At 36.7% G+C, this 17181-nt stretch overlaps 1 protein-coding gene across 2 annotated transcripts in view; it reads left to right on the top strand.

Annotated features, from left to right (window-relative positions):
- Positions 1-17181, top strand: part of shoc2 (SHOC2 leucine rich repeat scaffold protein) — a 40267-nt gene that overhangs the window by 21511 nt on the left and 1575 nt on the right. For both annotated transcript variants that reach the window (XM_087302755.1, NM_001044786.2), the window contains 7 exon segments: positions 2521-3478; positions 6157-6294; positions 8200-8330; positions 8423-8611; positions 11088-11210; positions 11584-11721; positions 17003-17120. In XM_087302755.1, coding sequence (XP_087158881.1) covers positions 2839-3478; positions 6157-6294; positions 8200-8330; positions 8423-8611; positions 11088-11210; positions 11584-11721; positions 17003-17120 — 1477 coding nt within the window. In that variant the 5' untranslated portion in view covers positions 2521-2838.

Genomic DNA, 17181 nt, shown 5'->3' with positions numbered 1-17181 from the left:
TAGGAGGAACAAGTCTATCAAATGGCTGCAAGTTCCATCATGATGGACACAGAGCAACATTCAATACTCCTTTTATGTCACGACGTACAGTGAAAAGCAGCATATACAGTCACATCTGCTATACATTTTATGGAGGAGTGTAAATATTGCAATTATGACTTGCAATGTAAAATGTGTTCAGATGAATAAGAAAAAGACAAAAAATCACTTGATCACGTTAAAATGACAGTTAATATGTCTGTATTTTTACACATTTATTCACACGTTTGCATTAATGAGAGCAGGACAGAGGCAGGCTGCACTGGTGAGCAGTATCTTCAGTATCAACTTTATTGTTTAATTAAAATAAATGATCAACAAATGAATCTGTCTCGACAGCCTTTACATGTGAAGGCATTATCTATACACAATCTGAATTCTTAATTAAAAAGACACAAAAAACTATAAAATACTATTCATGAAAATACCTAAATAACAGACAAATCCAAATGCCCAACACAAGCGAGCTGCGCTTCAGACCAGATCAGCTCGATGATGTATAATGTCTCCGACACCACCTGTAGTCCTATTTAGCAACTTGATAGCAACCGGCTTTTTAAAGAAGCATGACTGAATTAAAAAATAAAAAATTTGCTGTAACTGATGTGTTTTATGTCGTAGAACAAAACGTGAAAATATCTTGAGTTTGTGTTTGCCACGGGCCTTATTTAAGCGATTTTACTGAAACCCCATTCAAAAAACCTATTGACTTTGGGACGAGGGAACCAGAAGTGCTAAAATGCTAACTCGCTTCCGGGTTTTTGCATACAAATTGACGTCATAGTTCCTCCACTCTATGCGCTGCTACAACCTAACAGGGGAAATTTACATTAACACAGTTTTAAACCGCAAGAACTTACCTTTTCCTGATTGGACTAGAAACCCAAAGCCGCTCCAACAAACATCTCCACCTCCTTGTCTCTCCCAACTATTACACAACAAATACCGATTACGAAAGCCAAAGATCAAATCAACTAAATTTAAATTAGACGAGCCCCCATATGTTACACCTGGCTCAGGGATGTAACATAATAAGGGAGACGACAAGGAGAAGTATAATCAAAAAGAATATTTATTTAACTCAATTTAAATGATATAATCAAAATATCAGTATCAGTGTGAAATGCAAATGAATGGATGCGGTAAATGTTGTCAGTGATAGTGTATGGATGCAAAAGAAAGCATAATGGCCAAATAGGAGCGCTGCTCTGGCCAACTGCCAAATGAATGGACAGCGGCACCGACAAACTCTCTGCCGGGGTTTAAATAAGGGCGCTGACCAGCATCAGGTGCGCTGAAGGCACGCCCCAATCTGGAATCAAAATCAAACACACAAACAAAACAACGCAGTCCTAACATATATTATTTTTCTTAGTGTAAACGTTGTAGTGTAAATATCCTTAATGCAGCCATAGAGCAAGCTTCAAGTGTTCATTGGGATGTGTTGGAGATTGTGCTGTTAACGTTACGCATAGTGCGTAAATATTATTGAGCAATTATCGAACTGCCATTATTGTTTTATCAAAATATTTTATATCGTGATAATTACCGATATCGAATTATCGCCCAGCCCTAATGGGAAGCACTGCATTGGATGGTGAAAAACTTCTGCCTTACGTTATGTGTCCACAGAAGCATTTTTACTCAAGCTGAGATTTTTGTTGATGTCAATGTAAGCGCTGCATTTTTTTCTTTAAATAAGTGAGTTTTTAACGATGGAGATGCTAGCATATTCAGTTGCGCAAAAACGGCAACAACTTTGGACACAAGTTTGTTAAGACACTTAAGTAATTCATTGTCATTTAAATCATTTGTTTATAACTGCAGAGTAAATTATAAACAATTTTACTAGATTCAGTCAAACAGATTGATTTGCAAAAAAAAAAAAAAAAAACACTTGCTCAAAGATCAATACTTATTCTGCTCTGGAAACTATGTTGGTTAAAAAGGAAAAAAAAACGCAGTATTTTGTCTTATCTTTGTTTAAAATCAGTTGTATAAACATTTGCAATTATGATTTTGCACTGATAGTCAGGAAAGCAACACTATTAGCAATATTGTTAAACTGTTTGTCATAGATATATTTGCGAAAGCATGAAGGTTGCATGTTGCTGATATGACAATTGCCATATTTGGCTAAATTAGTTTGGAAGTAGGCAAGTCCACTTGAAGTCCCTGAAAAATGTATCTACTTCCCGCAAACCCTCCAGAAAAAGACTCATCTGATGCATCACCGAAAGCGATCCGAGGTTTAATTGCACGTAATTGCTTGAAGTAACCGACCACTGACGATCTGAATGACTCAATGCTGCTGCTTCCTGAATGCGCTTGTGGTATAGGCATACAGGAAGGAGCTGTCCATTTATTAGTTATCAGCTCAAACATCTTTTGCATTATTGAGGGAAGCTCTTGCATCTGAAATGTGAACAAAACTCTTGTCTGCAAGTCATCTTAACTGAAGCTGTTTGTTTTGTTCAACAGCCAAAGGATGTGAATCCCGGCGACCCGACTGTGTAAAACAGCTCTAGTCAAGCCAAGACAAAGAGTGGAGTTAAAACAAGCATGAGGCTGGTGGCCTCCACACCAACTACAGCAAACACGCTTCACCCCAATGGAGTTTTAACCCCTGCAGGAGTACAGACTGCCTCGGTGAAGGAAAACAGGTATGTATGAGCACACACTGATATAGCAACCCCTCCCTTTGGTTCTGCCCTCGAACATCGAACAAAATACAAGAGCGAGAGAACAGAGCGATAAAACTGAGGGTCCCATGTGCCATTGGACTGCGGGGCTTTCGCCATGAGCAGTACTCTGGGCAAAGATAAAGACTCTAAGGAGAGGGAACCCAAAGCTGAAGGGAAATCCAAAACCAAAGGGAAAGATGCCAAAGATGGGAAGAAAGACACAAGCGGTGCTTCGCCCGCGGTGGCCTTCACCTTGGACAGCACGATAAAGCGACCCAATCCGCCGCCCAGCACGCGCAAAAAATCCAGCAATGCCGAGGTCATCAAGGAGCTGAACAAGTGCCGCGAGGAGAATTCGATGCGCCTGGATTTGTCCAAGAGATCCATCCATCTGTTGCCCTCGTCCATCAAGGAGCTGACCCAGCTGACCGAGCTCTACCTGTACAGCAACAAGCTGCAAAGCCTGCCGCCCGAGGTGGGATGCCTGTCAGGATTGGTGACGCTGGCGCTCAGTGAGAACTCTCTGACCAGCCTACCAGACTCGCTGGACAACCTGAAGAAGCTGCGGATGCTCGACCTGCGGCATAACAAGCTGCGGGAGATCCCGGCTGTGGTGTACCGCGTCAGCTCCCTCACCACACTCTACCTGCGCTTCAACCGCATCACCACCGTAGAGAAGGACATCAAGAATCTGTCCAAACTCACAATGCTGAGCATCCGAGAGAACAAGATTAAACAGCTGCCCGCAGAGATCGGTGAGTGCAAGCAGAAAAAATATATAATTTTTTATTTTAATTAATATTTTAATTTTAAGTAATAAAATTGATTTAGTATTCTCTTTAACTAATCTCATATTTGCTTAAAGGGGTAGTTAGATTTTAAACATAAAAGAAATTCCTCTTAAATCCCTTTTAAATTAAAACAATGTGGAATGGGGCAACTGCTTAATAATGATTTATATGAAATTAAACCAAAAATAAATGAAAGACACTTAGCAGATTATAATTTTGAGACCAGGCATGATCAAACCGTCTGTACTAGATGTCGAATTCTAGGTTGACTGATTTGTATTTACTCAAAAACGATGACCCACCTAAATGTAATCATTGCCAGGCTGCTCTTAATATCAAACATATTTTGTTGGAATGTGAAAGTTTGAATACAATTAGACAAAATTTTTATAAGGAGAGCACTTTCATGGATTTTTAAAAAGGCACCACCAGGAAGAATCTTAAATGATTTATCAAAAATTTAACAGACAAATCATATTTAACTTTGAATATATTTTTGTGTGAATTTTGTATTCTGTAATTTATAATTTATATAAATTTATAATTTATATACTTATTTAATTAACTTTTATTGTAATACGAATCTGTTTGTTTCATGTAATGTTTTTATGTATATCTATCTTGTCATGAAATAGCCATAAGTTGCTGATGTGACAATAAATAATAAATAAATAAATAAATAACATAAAATGTGAATATTTTGATTACATTAAAATTTATTGTCTCTGTCAATATTTTCGAACTATTGTATTTGATATACCAAAATCACACAAGTGGTATTTTCACATCCAAAACGGAGAGACGTAACATCCATAACGAAGCTTTTTCCTCATAGATGCAAAAAATGTCAAATAAAATAAAATCTATTGTTTTTGTACTGTAGTGAGCAAACCTTTATCCTTTCGATTAGCGTTATTTATTTTGGGTTGTGCAGTTTAATTCACAGAATTCCTACGAAGCTTGTTGTAGACTGTAAACTCGTTAACTTTTTTGTCACATCCGTAACGCATGTTTATTTTCCTCATTTAAAATATAAAATTTTTTTCAGATTTATATTTTCCTTGTCCCTTAACTCTGTGGTTAGTTGTTGTGGAAAATATAAACAGATGTTTCAATATAATCTTAACATATACTCTCTCTATGATTTTCTGTTTTAAGTTTTTACTGCAAATGTCATATCCATAATGCTGCAATTGCTCTTATATCAAAATAAATGTTCTTATGAAAAAAAAAATGTTCTTATGCCTAAATAACAGTTAAAATAGATATTGAAAACATCACCATTTTATTTTCGAAAGCTTAATTCTAAACCTATTTCTAAAATGAAATGACACAAGGAAAAAGTATTGAAGACACGAAGAAAGAGAGGTGTAAAAAGGCAAGGAAAGCCCAGACTGCAGCTGAAATCTCTCAGCAGATAGAAACGAATGCTGCCTCTCGTCAGTGTAAATGGAAATTAGCTGATTCAGTCTTTGAAGATGAAACCAGAGATGTCCACAAGGCAATGATCCCAAACACAGATTAGGGGAAACTCAAATGCTTTTAGACAAAGAAAATCAAGCTGCTAGAATGGCCCAGGCAATCCCCTGACCTGAATTCAATAGAAAATAAGAATTAAAGATCACAGAGTTCCTAGACGAGACTCACTTAACCATCAAGTTTTTTAAACTTTTAAAATATGAGAACAAAAATCACACCTGATCAATTCATGCTGCTTCATTTTCCATACGAGAGACGCCTTGAAGCGGCCATTCCCAAAAAAGCCTTTTACACAAAGTAAAAAATACATTTTAGTAGTTATGTACTTTCTTCTTGTGTCGTTTCATTTTATTACACGTAACTAATTGATTAATTGATTTACTAATTTTGTTTTGTTTTATTTGTTTAATTGTATAATTTAGGTTTTTACTACAATCTGGTTCAATTTCATGTCAACACTGCTATGCATTTTTAGCAATATTTTCAATTCACTTTTTGCAATTTATGTTAATTACATTAAACAATAATATAAACAAACATGACTATTGACTAATCTGTATCTTATCTGCTTCCTGTTTTCTATTAAATGAGTTGGGCTGGAAACACGAATGACTGACAGAAAAAAATACTGCCTCTTTTGATAGGTTAACAGATCTGATAATGGCCTTTGGTCTGTTTATATGTATTAGAAGTGGGAGAAAAAAAAAGATTTTCCATTTCATGATGAATCAAATCTAATGCACTTTTGAGTGAGTCTATAAAAGCTTGATTGGCTGGTTTAGATGTGGCAAATTAGCTTTTAATTGGCACAACATTAAAGAAAAGCCTGGGACACTCAAAACATGGAGCGAAGCAAAAGCACTAAAGCAAAAGCTTTCCGACTTTTGGAAGTTTAGATACTTGCTCAAGGGTTTTGTGTACTTGTATGTATGCATAGAATTAGCAGCCAGCAAAACGACAGTCTGAAATGTTTGCATAAGTGCCTTCACAGCACACAGCTGTGGTTGAAAGTGAAACTTTCTGACGCATCACTTTCAATCATAATGCATCAGAGAACTGATTTTTTTTCCCCTCCCACTTCGTCATTGCATAAAATCCCTTACAGTGAACTTTTCTACTTTGAGTTGTTCATTTTGCAGCGACTCTGTTGTCTTGTGTTATAGGTGAGCTCTGTAACTTGATCACGCTGGATGTAGCCCACAACCAGTTGGAGCACCTTCCTAAAGAGATTGGAAATTGCACTCAGATCACCAACCTTGACCTGCAGCACAATGATCTTCTCGATCTGCCTGAGACTATAGGTGAGGATGAGCTCAAAAAGACATCTTTAGGACTTTTGCCAGTTTTTTTATTTTAGAATCCCCTGTTTAAGTATAATCTAACGGGTGGAGAAATTATGCTTTGATGCCCATCTAAATATAAACTTTACACATTTAAATCAAAAGCTTAATTCACCCAAAAAATTAAAATTGTTATTAATTACTCACCCTCATGTAGAATATTTTTATAATCATAGAAAATTGGTGTTTATAAAAAGTGATAAACTTAATCTTTTTGCCATGAAATAGCCATAGAAGCTGAAATGGCAATAAAATTAAAATTCTCTCTCTCTCACCCTCATGTTGTTCAAAACTCCTGAGACTTTCGTTCATCCTCAATGGAAGTTTTTTGACTCTGTTAAATTCTCAAAACAAACTATATTCCTTCAGTGGTTTAATCGGAATATTATTAAGCGTAATGTGATTTTGGATTCTTCAAAATAAAAGTTACAATTCAACTACATGCTAGAGCTAGGATAAAGACCCAATCCCAATTCTTCTCTTTAGCCCTTTCCCTTACCCCTTCATGTGAACGTGCAAAATGAGTGTCCCAATTCTCTTTATAGCATGAAGGTGTAGGGCTAAAGGGAAGGGCTAGATAGCCCTTGAAACTGAGATTTTTCAGGACCTTACTCGAATCCAAAGAGTACAAATATTTCCCAGAATACTCAATCTACAACAGCAGCATGGCTGCACAAGGAAGATAAATTAGGTTTTTTTTTCATTATTACCAAGTTTTATAACAAACAAGCACAAATTAATACATAAATAACAGCATGTGTGTTTTACCGTCATGCTTTTAGAAAAAAAAAAAAAAGATTAACATTCTGACACTCGAATACCCTGTCAGAAAAGTGTCATGGCTGGGAATGACCTTTTTACAGTGTCTGGTATTATGTTAATGTAGTTTTCTTATAGATGAACTTGGCCATGGTCTAAATGCACAGTATAGTTACGATCTCATTGCCACATTATATCGTTATGATAACATAATATCGTTGCCTTCAGTGATATCCTGAAGGTAAATACCAAAACATAATGCAACTGGAATAACTACAGCAGTTGCCATGGTCAATCTTGTATGAAGTACGAGCTCATGATGACATGTGCAGGTTTTGTAGTGCAGTCCCATTTCTTACAGCTGTTTTATACTTCTGCTTTGAGTGATCGGCGTGACCCATTGCACATGCCTTGCGTGTTGCCGTGCATTTAAACTTCTGCTGTTTGTGTTGCTCTGCAATAACACTTCTGAAACGGTAGCTGGCATTAGGTTTTTATGTTTCTCTGTGTCGAGTTTCTTCGCTGGTGTTTTGTTTTTTCTGAACGCTACCTTAATGTACAAGTAGCTAAAACTCGCTCATTTTGAGGCGGGAACTGGCGGACGTGCAACAACTTTAATCATAAGGTAAACGCAAAACGAAACTTTCCATCTGGAGCAGGACTCGATACTTGTAAACAATCTTGTCAGTGTTACCAAGCCCATCAATCACAGGGCTTGCAATATGCGTTGTTGCGACGTGTAGTTACATTTTTTGAGTGGTGCGTGATGGCCACAGCGAGGACTAATCGACCACATGAAGGCTGCACCGGAGCATAGGTGTGTGCCTGATGCAGAAGTATAAATCAGCTTTAGGGGGTAACATTTCAAGCCCTTCACGCATATTTTACAAATTGTAAAACTACTCTGTCAGGATGGCTTGAGGGTAAGTAAATTATGGGGTGAATTATTCCTATAATGCTGATGCTAATCGACTCCATTATATAGAGAAGTATGAGAAGAAAAAGAAAAAAAGGCATACATCATTAGGACACCACCACTCTGAATAGATGTTTCAGTTTTGGGTGAACTATCAAAGCAAGATTTCTCACCTTCATTTACTGTTTCAGGTAACTTGGCAAGTATAAACCGTCTAGGTTTGAGGTATAACCGCCTATCAGCGATCCCTCGATCTTTAGCAAAGTGCAGAGAGCTGGAAGAGCTCAACCTTGAAAACAACAACATCTCGGTTTTACCAGAGGTAAGGGTTGCTTTTCCTCAGTCCAGCTGATAATTATTATCATGCTTGTATATATGTGTGTATTACATTGGTCCTTGTCTGTTCCTAATCAGGGGCTTCTCTCCAGTCTGGTGAACCTGACAAGTCTGACGCTGGCGCGAAACTGTTTCCAGTCTTACCCAGTGGGCGGCCCGTCCCAGTTTTCCACCATCTATTCTCTCAACATGGAGCACAACCGTATCAACAAGATCCCTTTTGGCATTTTCTCTCGAGCAAAAGTGCTTAGCAAGCTCAATATGAAGGTGAGAGCACAAAAATTGTGGAGAGTGTAAAGTAAGGACACCAGCCTAAAGACTTAAGACTAGTGGCCTGTACCAGGATGCTGGCTGAACAAACTCTTGAATTAGGGGATTAATTTCTTGTTGACAAAACTAAACCTGTGCAATCACACTGTGTTGGTGTTATAATGCCGATCATCAACTTTCTCTTTTAACTTGGACTTTGACTCCAAGTTCATTGAGTGCATGCATATGAATATGGGACATTAATAGCAAGCAACCATTCACTTGCCTTGGAACAGAAATATACTGTGACTGACTTCTCGCAAAATTAAAAGGTTTAAAAAAACAAAAAATGTAAAAACACGTATGCAGCAAGGTAAAAAGACCAGTCCATGATGGAGGAAAGCTTTGTGCAAGTGAAGTTAGTAAGCATAGTTGATAATATGTACTGTGTAGGTATACAGAGACTCTTATCTACCCTCAAAAGGATTTTTGCTGCTTGTTTCAACTGCTTATTTAAAATGAGCTGAAACAACACATTTCTTGTTTTTTTTGGGACAGCATAATTGTTCGATGAACTCAAATTTGTTCAACCAATTAAGTTAGCTTAATCGCTTTGTGTTGGGACAACATAAAGAAATTGTGTGTAACCCAACATTTTTACAGTGTAAGCTTTATCTCCTGATTTAAAAAAAATAAAGCTTTAAATTCCAGCTGTGTATCTGTAAATTTATATACACATTTATCGACCACTTTATTCGATACACTTGTCCAACTGCTTGTTTAGACATGTAGACAAGGTCAACACGATCTGCTGCAGTTTAAACTGAGCAACAGAATGGGGAAGAAAGGTGATTTAAGTGACTTTGATAGTGGCATGGTTGATTGTGCCAGATAGGCTGGGTATTTCAAAAACTGCTGATCTACTGGGGTTTTAACGCACAACCATCTCTAGGGTTTACAGAGAATGGTCACAAAAAAAAGAAAGTATCCAGTAACAATACAGTTAGCCCACAGTTCAATACATACCTCGTATTTTTTGACACTGTTTTTGGTTTGGTTCGGTTCTCATGGCTTGACACGTGTGTTTTTTTTTTTTATTCTATAGGCAATAGGAACAGTAAGAGGTTGATGTTTTACTCAAAAGCCAAGAAAAGTACACTAGTTCCTAGTGTATTGTATTAGAAAAAATCAACACTGAAATCTCACAGCTGCTGGTAGCCCATGTACAAACTGGGGAACACAAAAAACATATTTGTACTTAAATAAACAAAAATAAACCATCTTAATTATCTCAGTGCTGAAAAAAACCCGAGACTGTAGTCTGTAATGCGGATCGAGTGCTTTTTATAAAATGACAAAAGTCCGCATCTCCAACCACTGAAAACGGCTGCTAATATTTAACAATAAACACCTGCACTGCCTTTGATATTTTTATGTGTCTCTCGGAAACAGTTGGGTAGATTCAGCGAGGGATTGTTGCTATTTGGAGGACTTTATTACCTTCTCTGCTATCCTGCCTTCAGACAGTGATATTGATGGGTATTTTTCTTTTATTGCCTTTATACTTACCGGCAAAACCGAAATGTCCTCAAATCCACAGATTAGAAAGATGCTGGTGCTTACTCGTACTGTTGCCTCCCTTCGCCAGCGCTTCCTTGTACTGTTGCCTCAGCCTCACTTCACCGCCACTCGCAATGTTTAAGTATGGAATGACCGTCAAGCGCCCCCTAACTTTAGAGCATAGTGATTGGATATTTACTCGCGGGGAGGAGTTTCCTTATCTCAGCTCATGGATTTAGAGGCACACACAGTCAATTCGGGAGATATAAAACACGCATAAATTATTTAAATGCAAAACCAAGAAAACCGCAATTCACAAGCGTGTATTGAACTGTGGAGGTCGTACCGTACATTTCAATATTATATTGAGAACCGTGGCATCCCTAGTATCCAGTAAGCGTCAGTTCTGTGGGTGCAAAATGCCGTTGATGCCAGTTCCACTTCCATGGTGCCACTTCTGTCAGCTAAGAACAGGAAATTGAGGCTACAATTTGCAATTTGTAAATTCATATTCATTCAGTTTTTAAATTAATTCCAGTAATATTATTGACTAATATGAAAATATTTATATGATTTATTAACAATATGGTTTGTAAAGTAATATTTTCTGTCTTTTAGTAGGTATATTATATGAGAGATTTGCTTTGTTTACCAACTAAAGTGGATCTAAATATTAAATACAAATTAAAAAGGTATTAATTTTTATTTTATGTATTAAGGTTTAAGTTGCGATACTCCCAAAATCATTCTGCATAAACCTGCAGATTTTTTTTTACAAAAATTCTGTGCAGAAATAGCAAAAAATGCAGATTCTGTCTGGCCCTACTTTGGACTTATAAACATCTATGTTAGGTAAATGTTGTAACTCTAAATCTTACAAAAAGTTAAAAGAATATTGTTTTAAACATTCTCTCTTTTTTTATCATATTTACAGGACAACCAGCTAACATCTCTGCCGCTGGATTTTGGGACGTGGACCAGTATGGTGGAGTTGAATCTGGCAACAAACCAGCTTACCAAGATTCCAGAGGACATCTGCGGCCTTGTGTCTTTAGAGGTGATGTTTCATGAAAGCAAATCTATTTTTGGGTCTTCTTTTGCTCATGTTTTTTTTTTTTTTCAATTCCATTCATGTTTAATTATTAAGCTCTTTTACAATGTAGATTGTGTCAAAGCAGCTTAACATTTGATTTGATTTGATGTATTTATTTCAAACAGAAAAATCATACACCACTTTTTTAAACAAAACACATTTTAATCAAAAATAGAAGTTATAGTAAATTGAAACAGTATAGTTTTCAGAGTTTAAGTTCAGTTCAGTGTGGTTTAAGTTTTACGGCTGAAAGCCCAAACACTGAAGAGAAAATCCATTAATGCGCAGCTCCACAACTCCCAAAGCACAAGTTGTGTTTTTTTTTTTTTTTTTTTAGATGCTTACATTGTCCAACAACCTGTTGAAAAAGTTGCCTTATGGGATTGGCAACTTAAGGAAACTACGAGAGCTTGATCTGGAGGAGAACAAACTGGAGTCTCTCCCTAATGAGATTGCCTACCTTAAGGATCTGCAGGTAGGACAGTGGTCTTTTAGGAAGAGACAGTTGTTACCGGTGGAGTCTTTGCATTACTGTGTGGAGCCCCTCAGCATTTGAAAAAGTGCATTCTTTAAAAAAACCTGGCGTTTTGTCATAAGTCTTTTGCATACTTTCTCAGATGATTCTCCAAATACACCTTGCATATTCTCACAAAAAATATCCAAATATATCAGGTATTTAATAAATCAATATAATATATCAGACACTCTAGATTTCCACGATTTCTTTTGTAATTTTGTTTTTTGGAATTAAAAATGACTGCTTTTTGTGGTGGTAATTCCCAGAAATTTGCTGACAATTTTGTAATTTATAAAAAAAATATCTGGCAAAATGACAGTGACACAAATCATAAAAATAAAGCTTCTTTATTTTGGTCTCTTGTCAAGACAAGATATAAAATAGATCTAATATGGTATGGATTAAGCCAAAAGAAGGTTGTATAAATTTTTATTCTCAATTTTACTTTCTCTTTCAATGATTTCACTCCCCAGATCAGCTGACATCATGTACCTCACTTGAGCTGACATGCATTAGGGCTTCCCCTACTGGAATACACCTAAAACACGGATTGTCGTCAAACTCGTCAATGGCAGGGAAGCATAATCTGTTGTCGATGATAGGGAAAAAATGTAACAAAATCATTTATTGTTTTTACGCACATCATAAGCTACCTGCCATACATGTAAAGCAAAAAAATGTCCTTCAATTCGGTCACGTCCGAATTTTTGAACCAATCTCCATCATTGTAAGTTGCTTGCTTTTACTGTCTGTTCCTCTACTTCGTTTGTAAGATGTTTGCTCCCAATTTCTTTTGCAGTCTGAAGCATGTCAAACGATTCGTGCCATGTTATTTACTTGATTTGTACCACAGAACGTCTAGCATTGGCTTCACATGTAAATCACTCAGACTTTATATGCGTTTGCTTACTGCACAGGCTGAAAAACAATTTCCACCCACTTCCATGTAATGTTAGGATTGTGAGGGCGCAGGTGAGAGAGACACTTAAATGAATCACGTGAGCTGCGTATGCAACCTCTTTAAGTCATGTAAAACAATTAATTGCAAATAAAATAATACACCACATTTTATTTACATCACAAATGTTCTGCATGACTCACTGGAGTGTGCTGATGCTTCAAAAAGAGTGCAAAGTTTTGTGCAAACTTCCTCTTGGTAACCATTTTTTTTTTAGCAAAGGAAGATAAGCTTTTTGTGTGTGAAGGCAAATTGTCTCGGTGAAAAACAAATGTACAAAAGATTCGAAGGTTGGAAAAAGATTTAAGTAACATTTAAGGACACAATTCTTAAAGTTAACCCAACCATCTTGTGAGAGAATTTAGTTGTAAATGTTGGTTTTTTTATGACAAAACACAAGTGAAAGCAAAGTTAATCTGGGCTAGCATATGTTATTGGAAAGAACAAAATGTTTCTTGCAAGCACTCCAAGATATTGTGAGAGAACACTATTTTCAAGCGAACCCAACGATTTTGCAAGCGAACACAGACATTTTAAGAAACCAAAGGCAGAGTTCATCAGGGCCATTCTAAAGTTTGTTGGGAGCATTTTGAGATTGGGACATTTCGTGGAAGGCAAGAGTTTTATGAAATCAAACAGAGTTCATCAGCCTGTCAAGTTTGGGAGAAAAGAAAGCAAAGATATTTGAAGAGGATGCAGAAGTTCTTAAGACTATTTATGGAGAACACAAATTCTATGCTCTAACATAATTTCTTAATTTCAAACACATCTCTCAAGAGAACCCAAAACATTCAACAGTTTTATGGGCGAAGAAAATTTTTAAAAAAGTTTATAAGTTCATACCATCTAAGATTAGTGGTGTACAGTAACGAATTACAAATACTCAAACTACTGTAATTGAGTAGTTTTTCTCAGGAATTGTAATTTACTAAGCAGTTTTACAAATGTGTACTTTTACTTACCCTTGTGTACATTTTTAGTGCAGGATCTGTACTTTTACTCCACTACTTTCCTTCAACCTGCTGTCACTACTATATTTTTTCTTGTCTATGGGGATTAAAAAAATCAGTCCTGTGATTTCTGTGCAATCAAATCGCATAGTCAATCGCTTCATAATTAACTACCTTAAGACATGGGTGATTTAAAATTGCAGCAAACTGTTTGGAAGCATTGTGTCCAAAAGAAGATGTTTAAAATCTTTACACGCATTGACCCAGAGACTGTTTAGATCAGGGGTCACCAAAGTTGTTCCTGGAGGGCCGGTGTCCTGCAGATTTTAGCTCCAACCCTAATCAAACACACCTGAACAAGCTAATCAAGGTCTTACTAGGTATACTTGAAACACCCAGGCAGGTGTGTTGGGGCAAGTTGGAGCTAAACCTTGGAGGGACACCGGCCCTCCAGGACCGAGATTGGTGACCCCTGGTTAAGATCATACCCGTCAACCCTCCCGTTTTTCTCAGGATTCTCCAAACCGCAAAGAGCCGCCTCTTGCTCTTAAATGTGAGGCTGTTTTGTGCTTTCACTTTGTTTAGGCACAAAAACATTTTTAAATAAACCTAAAAATGGCGCGATTCCTCTTCCTTTTCATTACAACTGTCGTCTCGTTCATATGCAATCCTTAAAACAGTCATATAGAGGTGCATGACTGTCAGCTGACGCGCTCCATGTTGATATATTTGTTTGTTTCACAAACGGATTCTGTAGTCATGATTTGAAGCGGAGCAAAAGTCTGGGGATTGGGTGCGTTTAAACAGACATATACACATAATTAATAACATTAATATCTAAAGATGTTGATCTTGGTGAATTTTAAAAATTTTTTGTCCAAACACAAGTAATTTCTTCCTAAATGAGCATAAACAGTTAGGAAAGCAGTCGAATGCTTTCATTTCAATGTTAGATGTATGCATTTTTAAAGTGACACCTGTTAATTAATGTAATGTAATCAACAAAAAAATCTAAATAAATCATTCATTCGTTGCTCTTTAATCAGAATGTGTATTTTATACAGTGAGGAAACGGATAATGAGATTTGATTCTATTTCATTATAATAGCTATTAATTTTAATAAGCTGAAGTGTTTGCTAATTTGTTGCTGATGTTCACTATTTTTTGTTTTGTAAATAACAATAATAATAGAACATATTACTGACAATTTAACTGTTAATTTACAATGAAACAGCTCCAAATAAGCATATTTAGTAATTTAAGGCTTTTTATAGGGGGTCGGGGGAATCCCTTATTATGGTGGGCATATCCCTTATTTTCACATACCAATGTTGACAGGTATGGTTTAGATGCATGTCACTGATAACAAGATTACGGATGTTTACTGTATTATGGACTGAAATGGCCTTAAACACCCAGCAGGCACATGACGTCAACATGACGTCATTTTGATGTTGTTTCCCAATGTCGATGGGGACATTGCATTTTGTTTGGAGATGAAAATCGGGTTGTCGTCAGAACCCAACATCAGGCCAACGGCAATGTCCAACATCCAACCGAAAATCAACGCCTAATGATGTTACAGCTTGACCTTGTTTGTTATATCAGACGTTGGAGATTTGTTGCTATACCTGATGAATAAATGTCAGTATTTGACGTCAATATGACGTTGGTTTAAGGTGTTGGCTCAGCGTTGGATTTTAGTCACTTACTAACACAGCCTAAAATCAACTAAATAACACCATCATTTGACGTCGTTATGGAACATAAAAAAATATTGTCCTTAGTCGCTGGTTAGACATTGATTTTGGTCACCTGACATCTGAAATCTAACCTTATATTAAAGTCTTATGATGTTGTGTGCCTACTAGGCAATAACTAAATGCACTAGAGAATGTTATGTTTACACATATCTACAAATTACATATAAATGCATTAGCTTTTCACAGCATAATACTCACTACTCTTGAGTACTTTTGAAAGGTCTACTTTTTACTAGTACTTTGTAATATTTCCAACAGATACTTTAATCTACTTGCACTACATCTTAGGCAAGTAATATTACTTTTACTTAAGTATGATTTTTCAGCACTCTTTTTACCTCTATCTAAGATTGAGTAGAGGAAAGAAAAGCCAACAGTTTGTAGGTAGGAAAACACTAACACTTTGTCATAATAACCACAAAAGTTTTATGAGAACATGCTAGAAGACCCTCTAATCGTTGAATGCAACATAAAAATCAACAAAAAGTAGATTTTTTTTTTTTGCAATTCTGCTACATTCTTAATTTAAACGCAAATTAATAGCAAAAAATTTAAATAATCTCATAAATAATCTCATTAAACATCAAACTCCCAAGAATTTTTTTCAGTTTGCCATTAATTGTTTTACATGATTTACAGACATTGCATACGCAGTGCACTTGATATATTTGAGTGTCTCTCGCCTTTCGAAAAATATCGTCTCGCCTACGCCCTCAATTTCCTAACATTACATGGAAGTTGGAGGAAGAAGCAGGTGCAAGAAGCAGACGTGGATGAAGCACTAGAAATTTTCATGTGAAGTCAACACAAAAATGCGATTAGACATTCTGTGGCGCAAATCGAGTGAATAGCATGGCGTGAATTGGCTGTTTTCTATGTTTGACACGCTTCAGACTGCTAATAAAAGTTGGAGCAAACATCTAGTTAACGGAGTAGTGGAACAGACAGAAAAGCAAGCAGCTTACAATCATGGAGATTGGTTTAAGGATGACGGCTGCTGGACTTGACTGAATTGAAGGACATTATTTGCTTTACATGACGAGAGAAAACGCTTCCCTGCTATTGATGAGTTTGACGACAATCTGTGTTTTAGGTGTATTACAGTAGAGGAAGCCCTAACTCGTGTCATCTCAAGTGAAGTACATGTCAGATGATTCAGAGAGTGGAATCTGAAAAAGAGAATGCAAAATCGTCGATAAAAATAAGAGTTATACAACCTTCCTTTGGCTTAATCTCTACCGTTTAAGATCGTGTCTTGACAAAAGACCAAGATAATGAAGCTTTATTTTTATGATTTATGTCATTGTGCCTAACATAGTAGGCTACCTAATATGGTAAATAAGATATCTTAAATAAATATCCCTTTTTTAATCGCTAAATTGTCTGCAAATTGTCATTTTTAGCAAAAAATATTTGTTTTTAATACAGAATGATTTCTATTGCTTGCCATGCCTTTCCCATTGCATTCTGGGATTGACCTGTCCACAAAGAACGCCTACCGTGCTGTTTTCCTCTGTTTATAGCATCTATTGTGCGTACTAAAAAACAAATTCCTCATTTTTCACAGAAACTCGTATTGACCAATAATCAGCTGACAACTTTGCCGAGAGGAATCGGTCACCTGACCAACCTGACGTACCTGGGCTTGGGAGAGAACCTGCTGCAGCACCTTCCCGAGGAGATCGGTACGGTCCTCATAAACACACTGCACCACACACAAGCTACAGCCAGCTCACTTTTCTCTCT

Source organism: Danio rerio, chromosome 22 (assembly GCF_052040795.2).
Source record: "Danio rerio strain M-AB ecotype USA chromosome 22, GRCz13ab, whole genome shotgun sequence".
NCBI lineage: Eukaryota > Metazoa > Chordata > Actinopteri > Cypriniformes > Danionidae > Danio > Danio rerio.
This window is presented reverse-complemented; position numbering and strand designations above follow the sequence as displayed.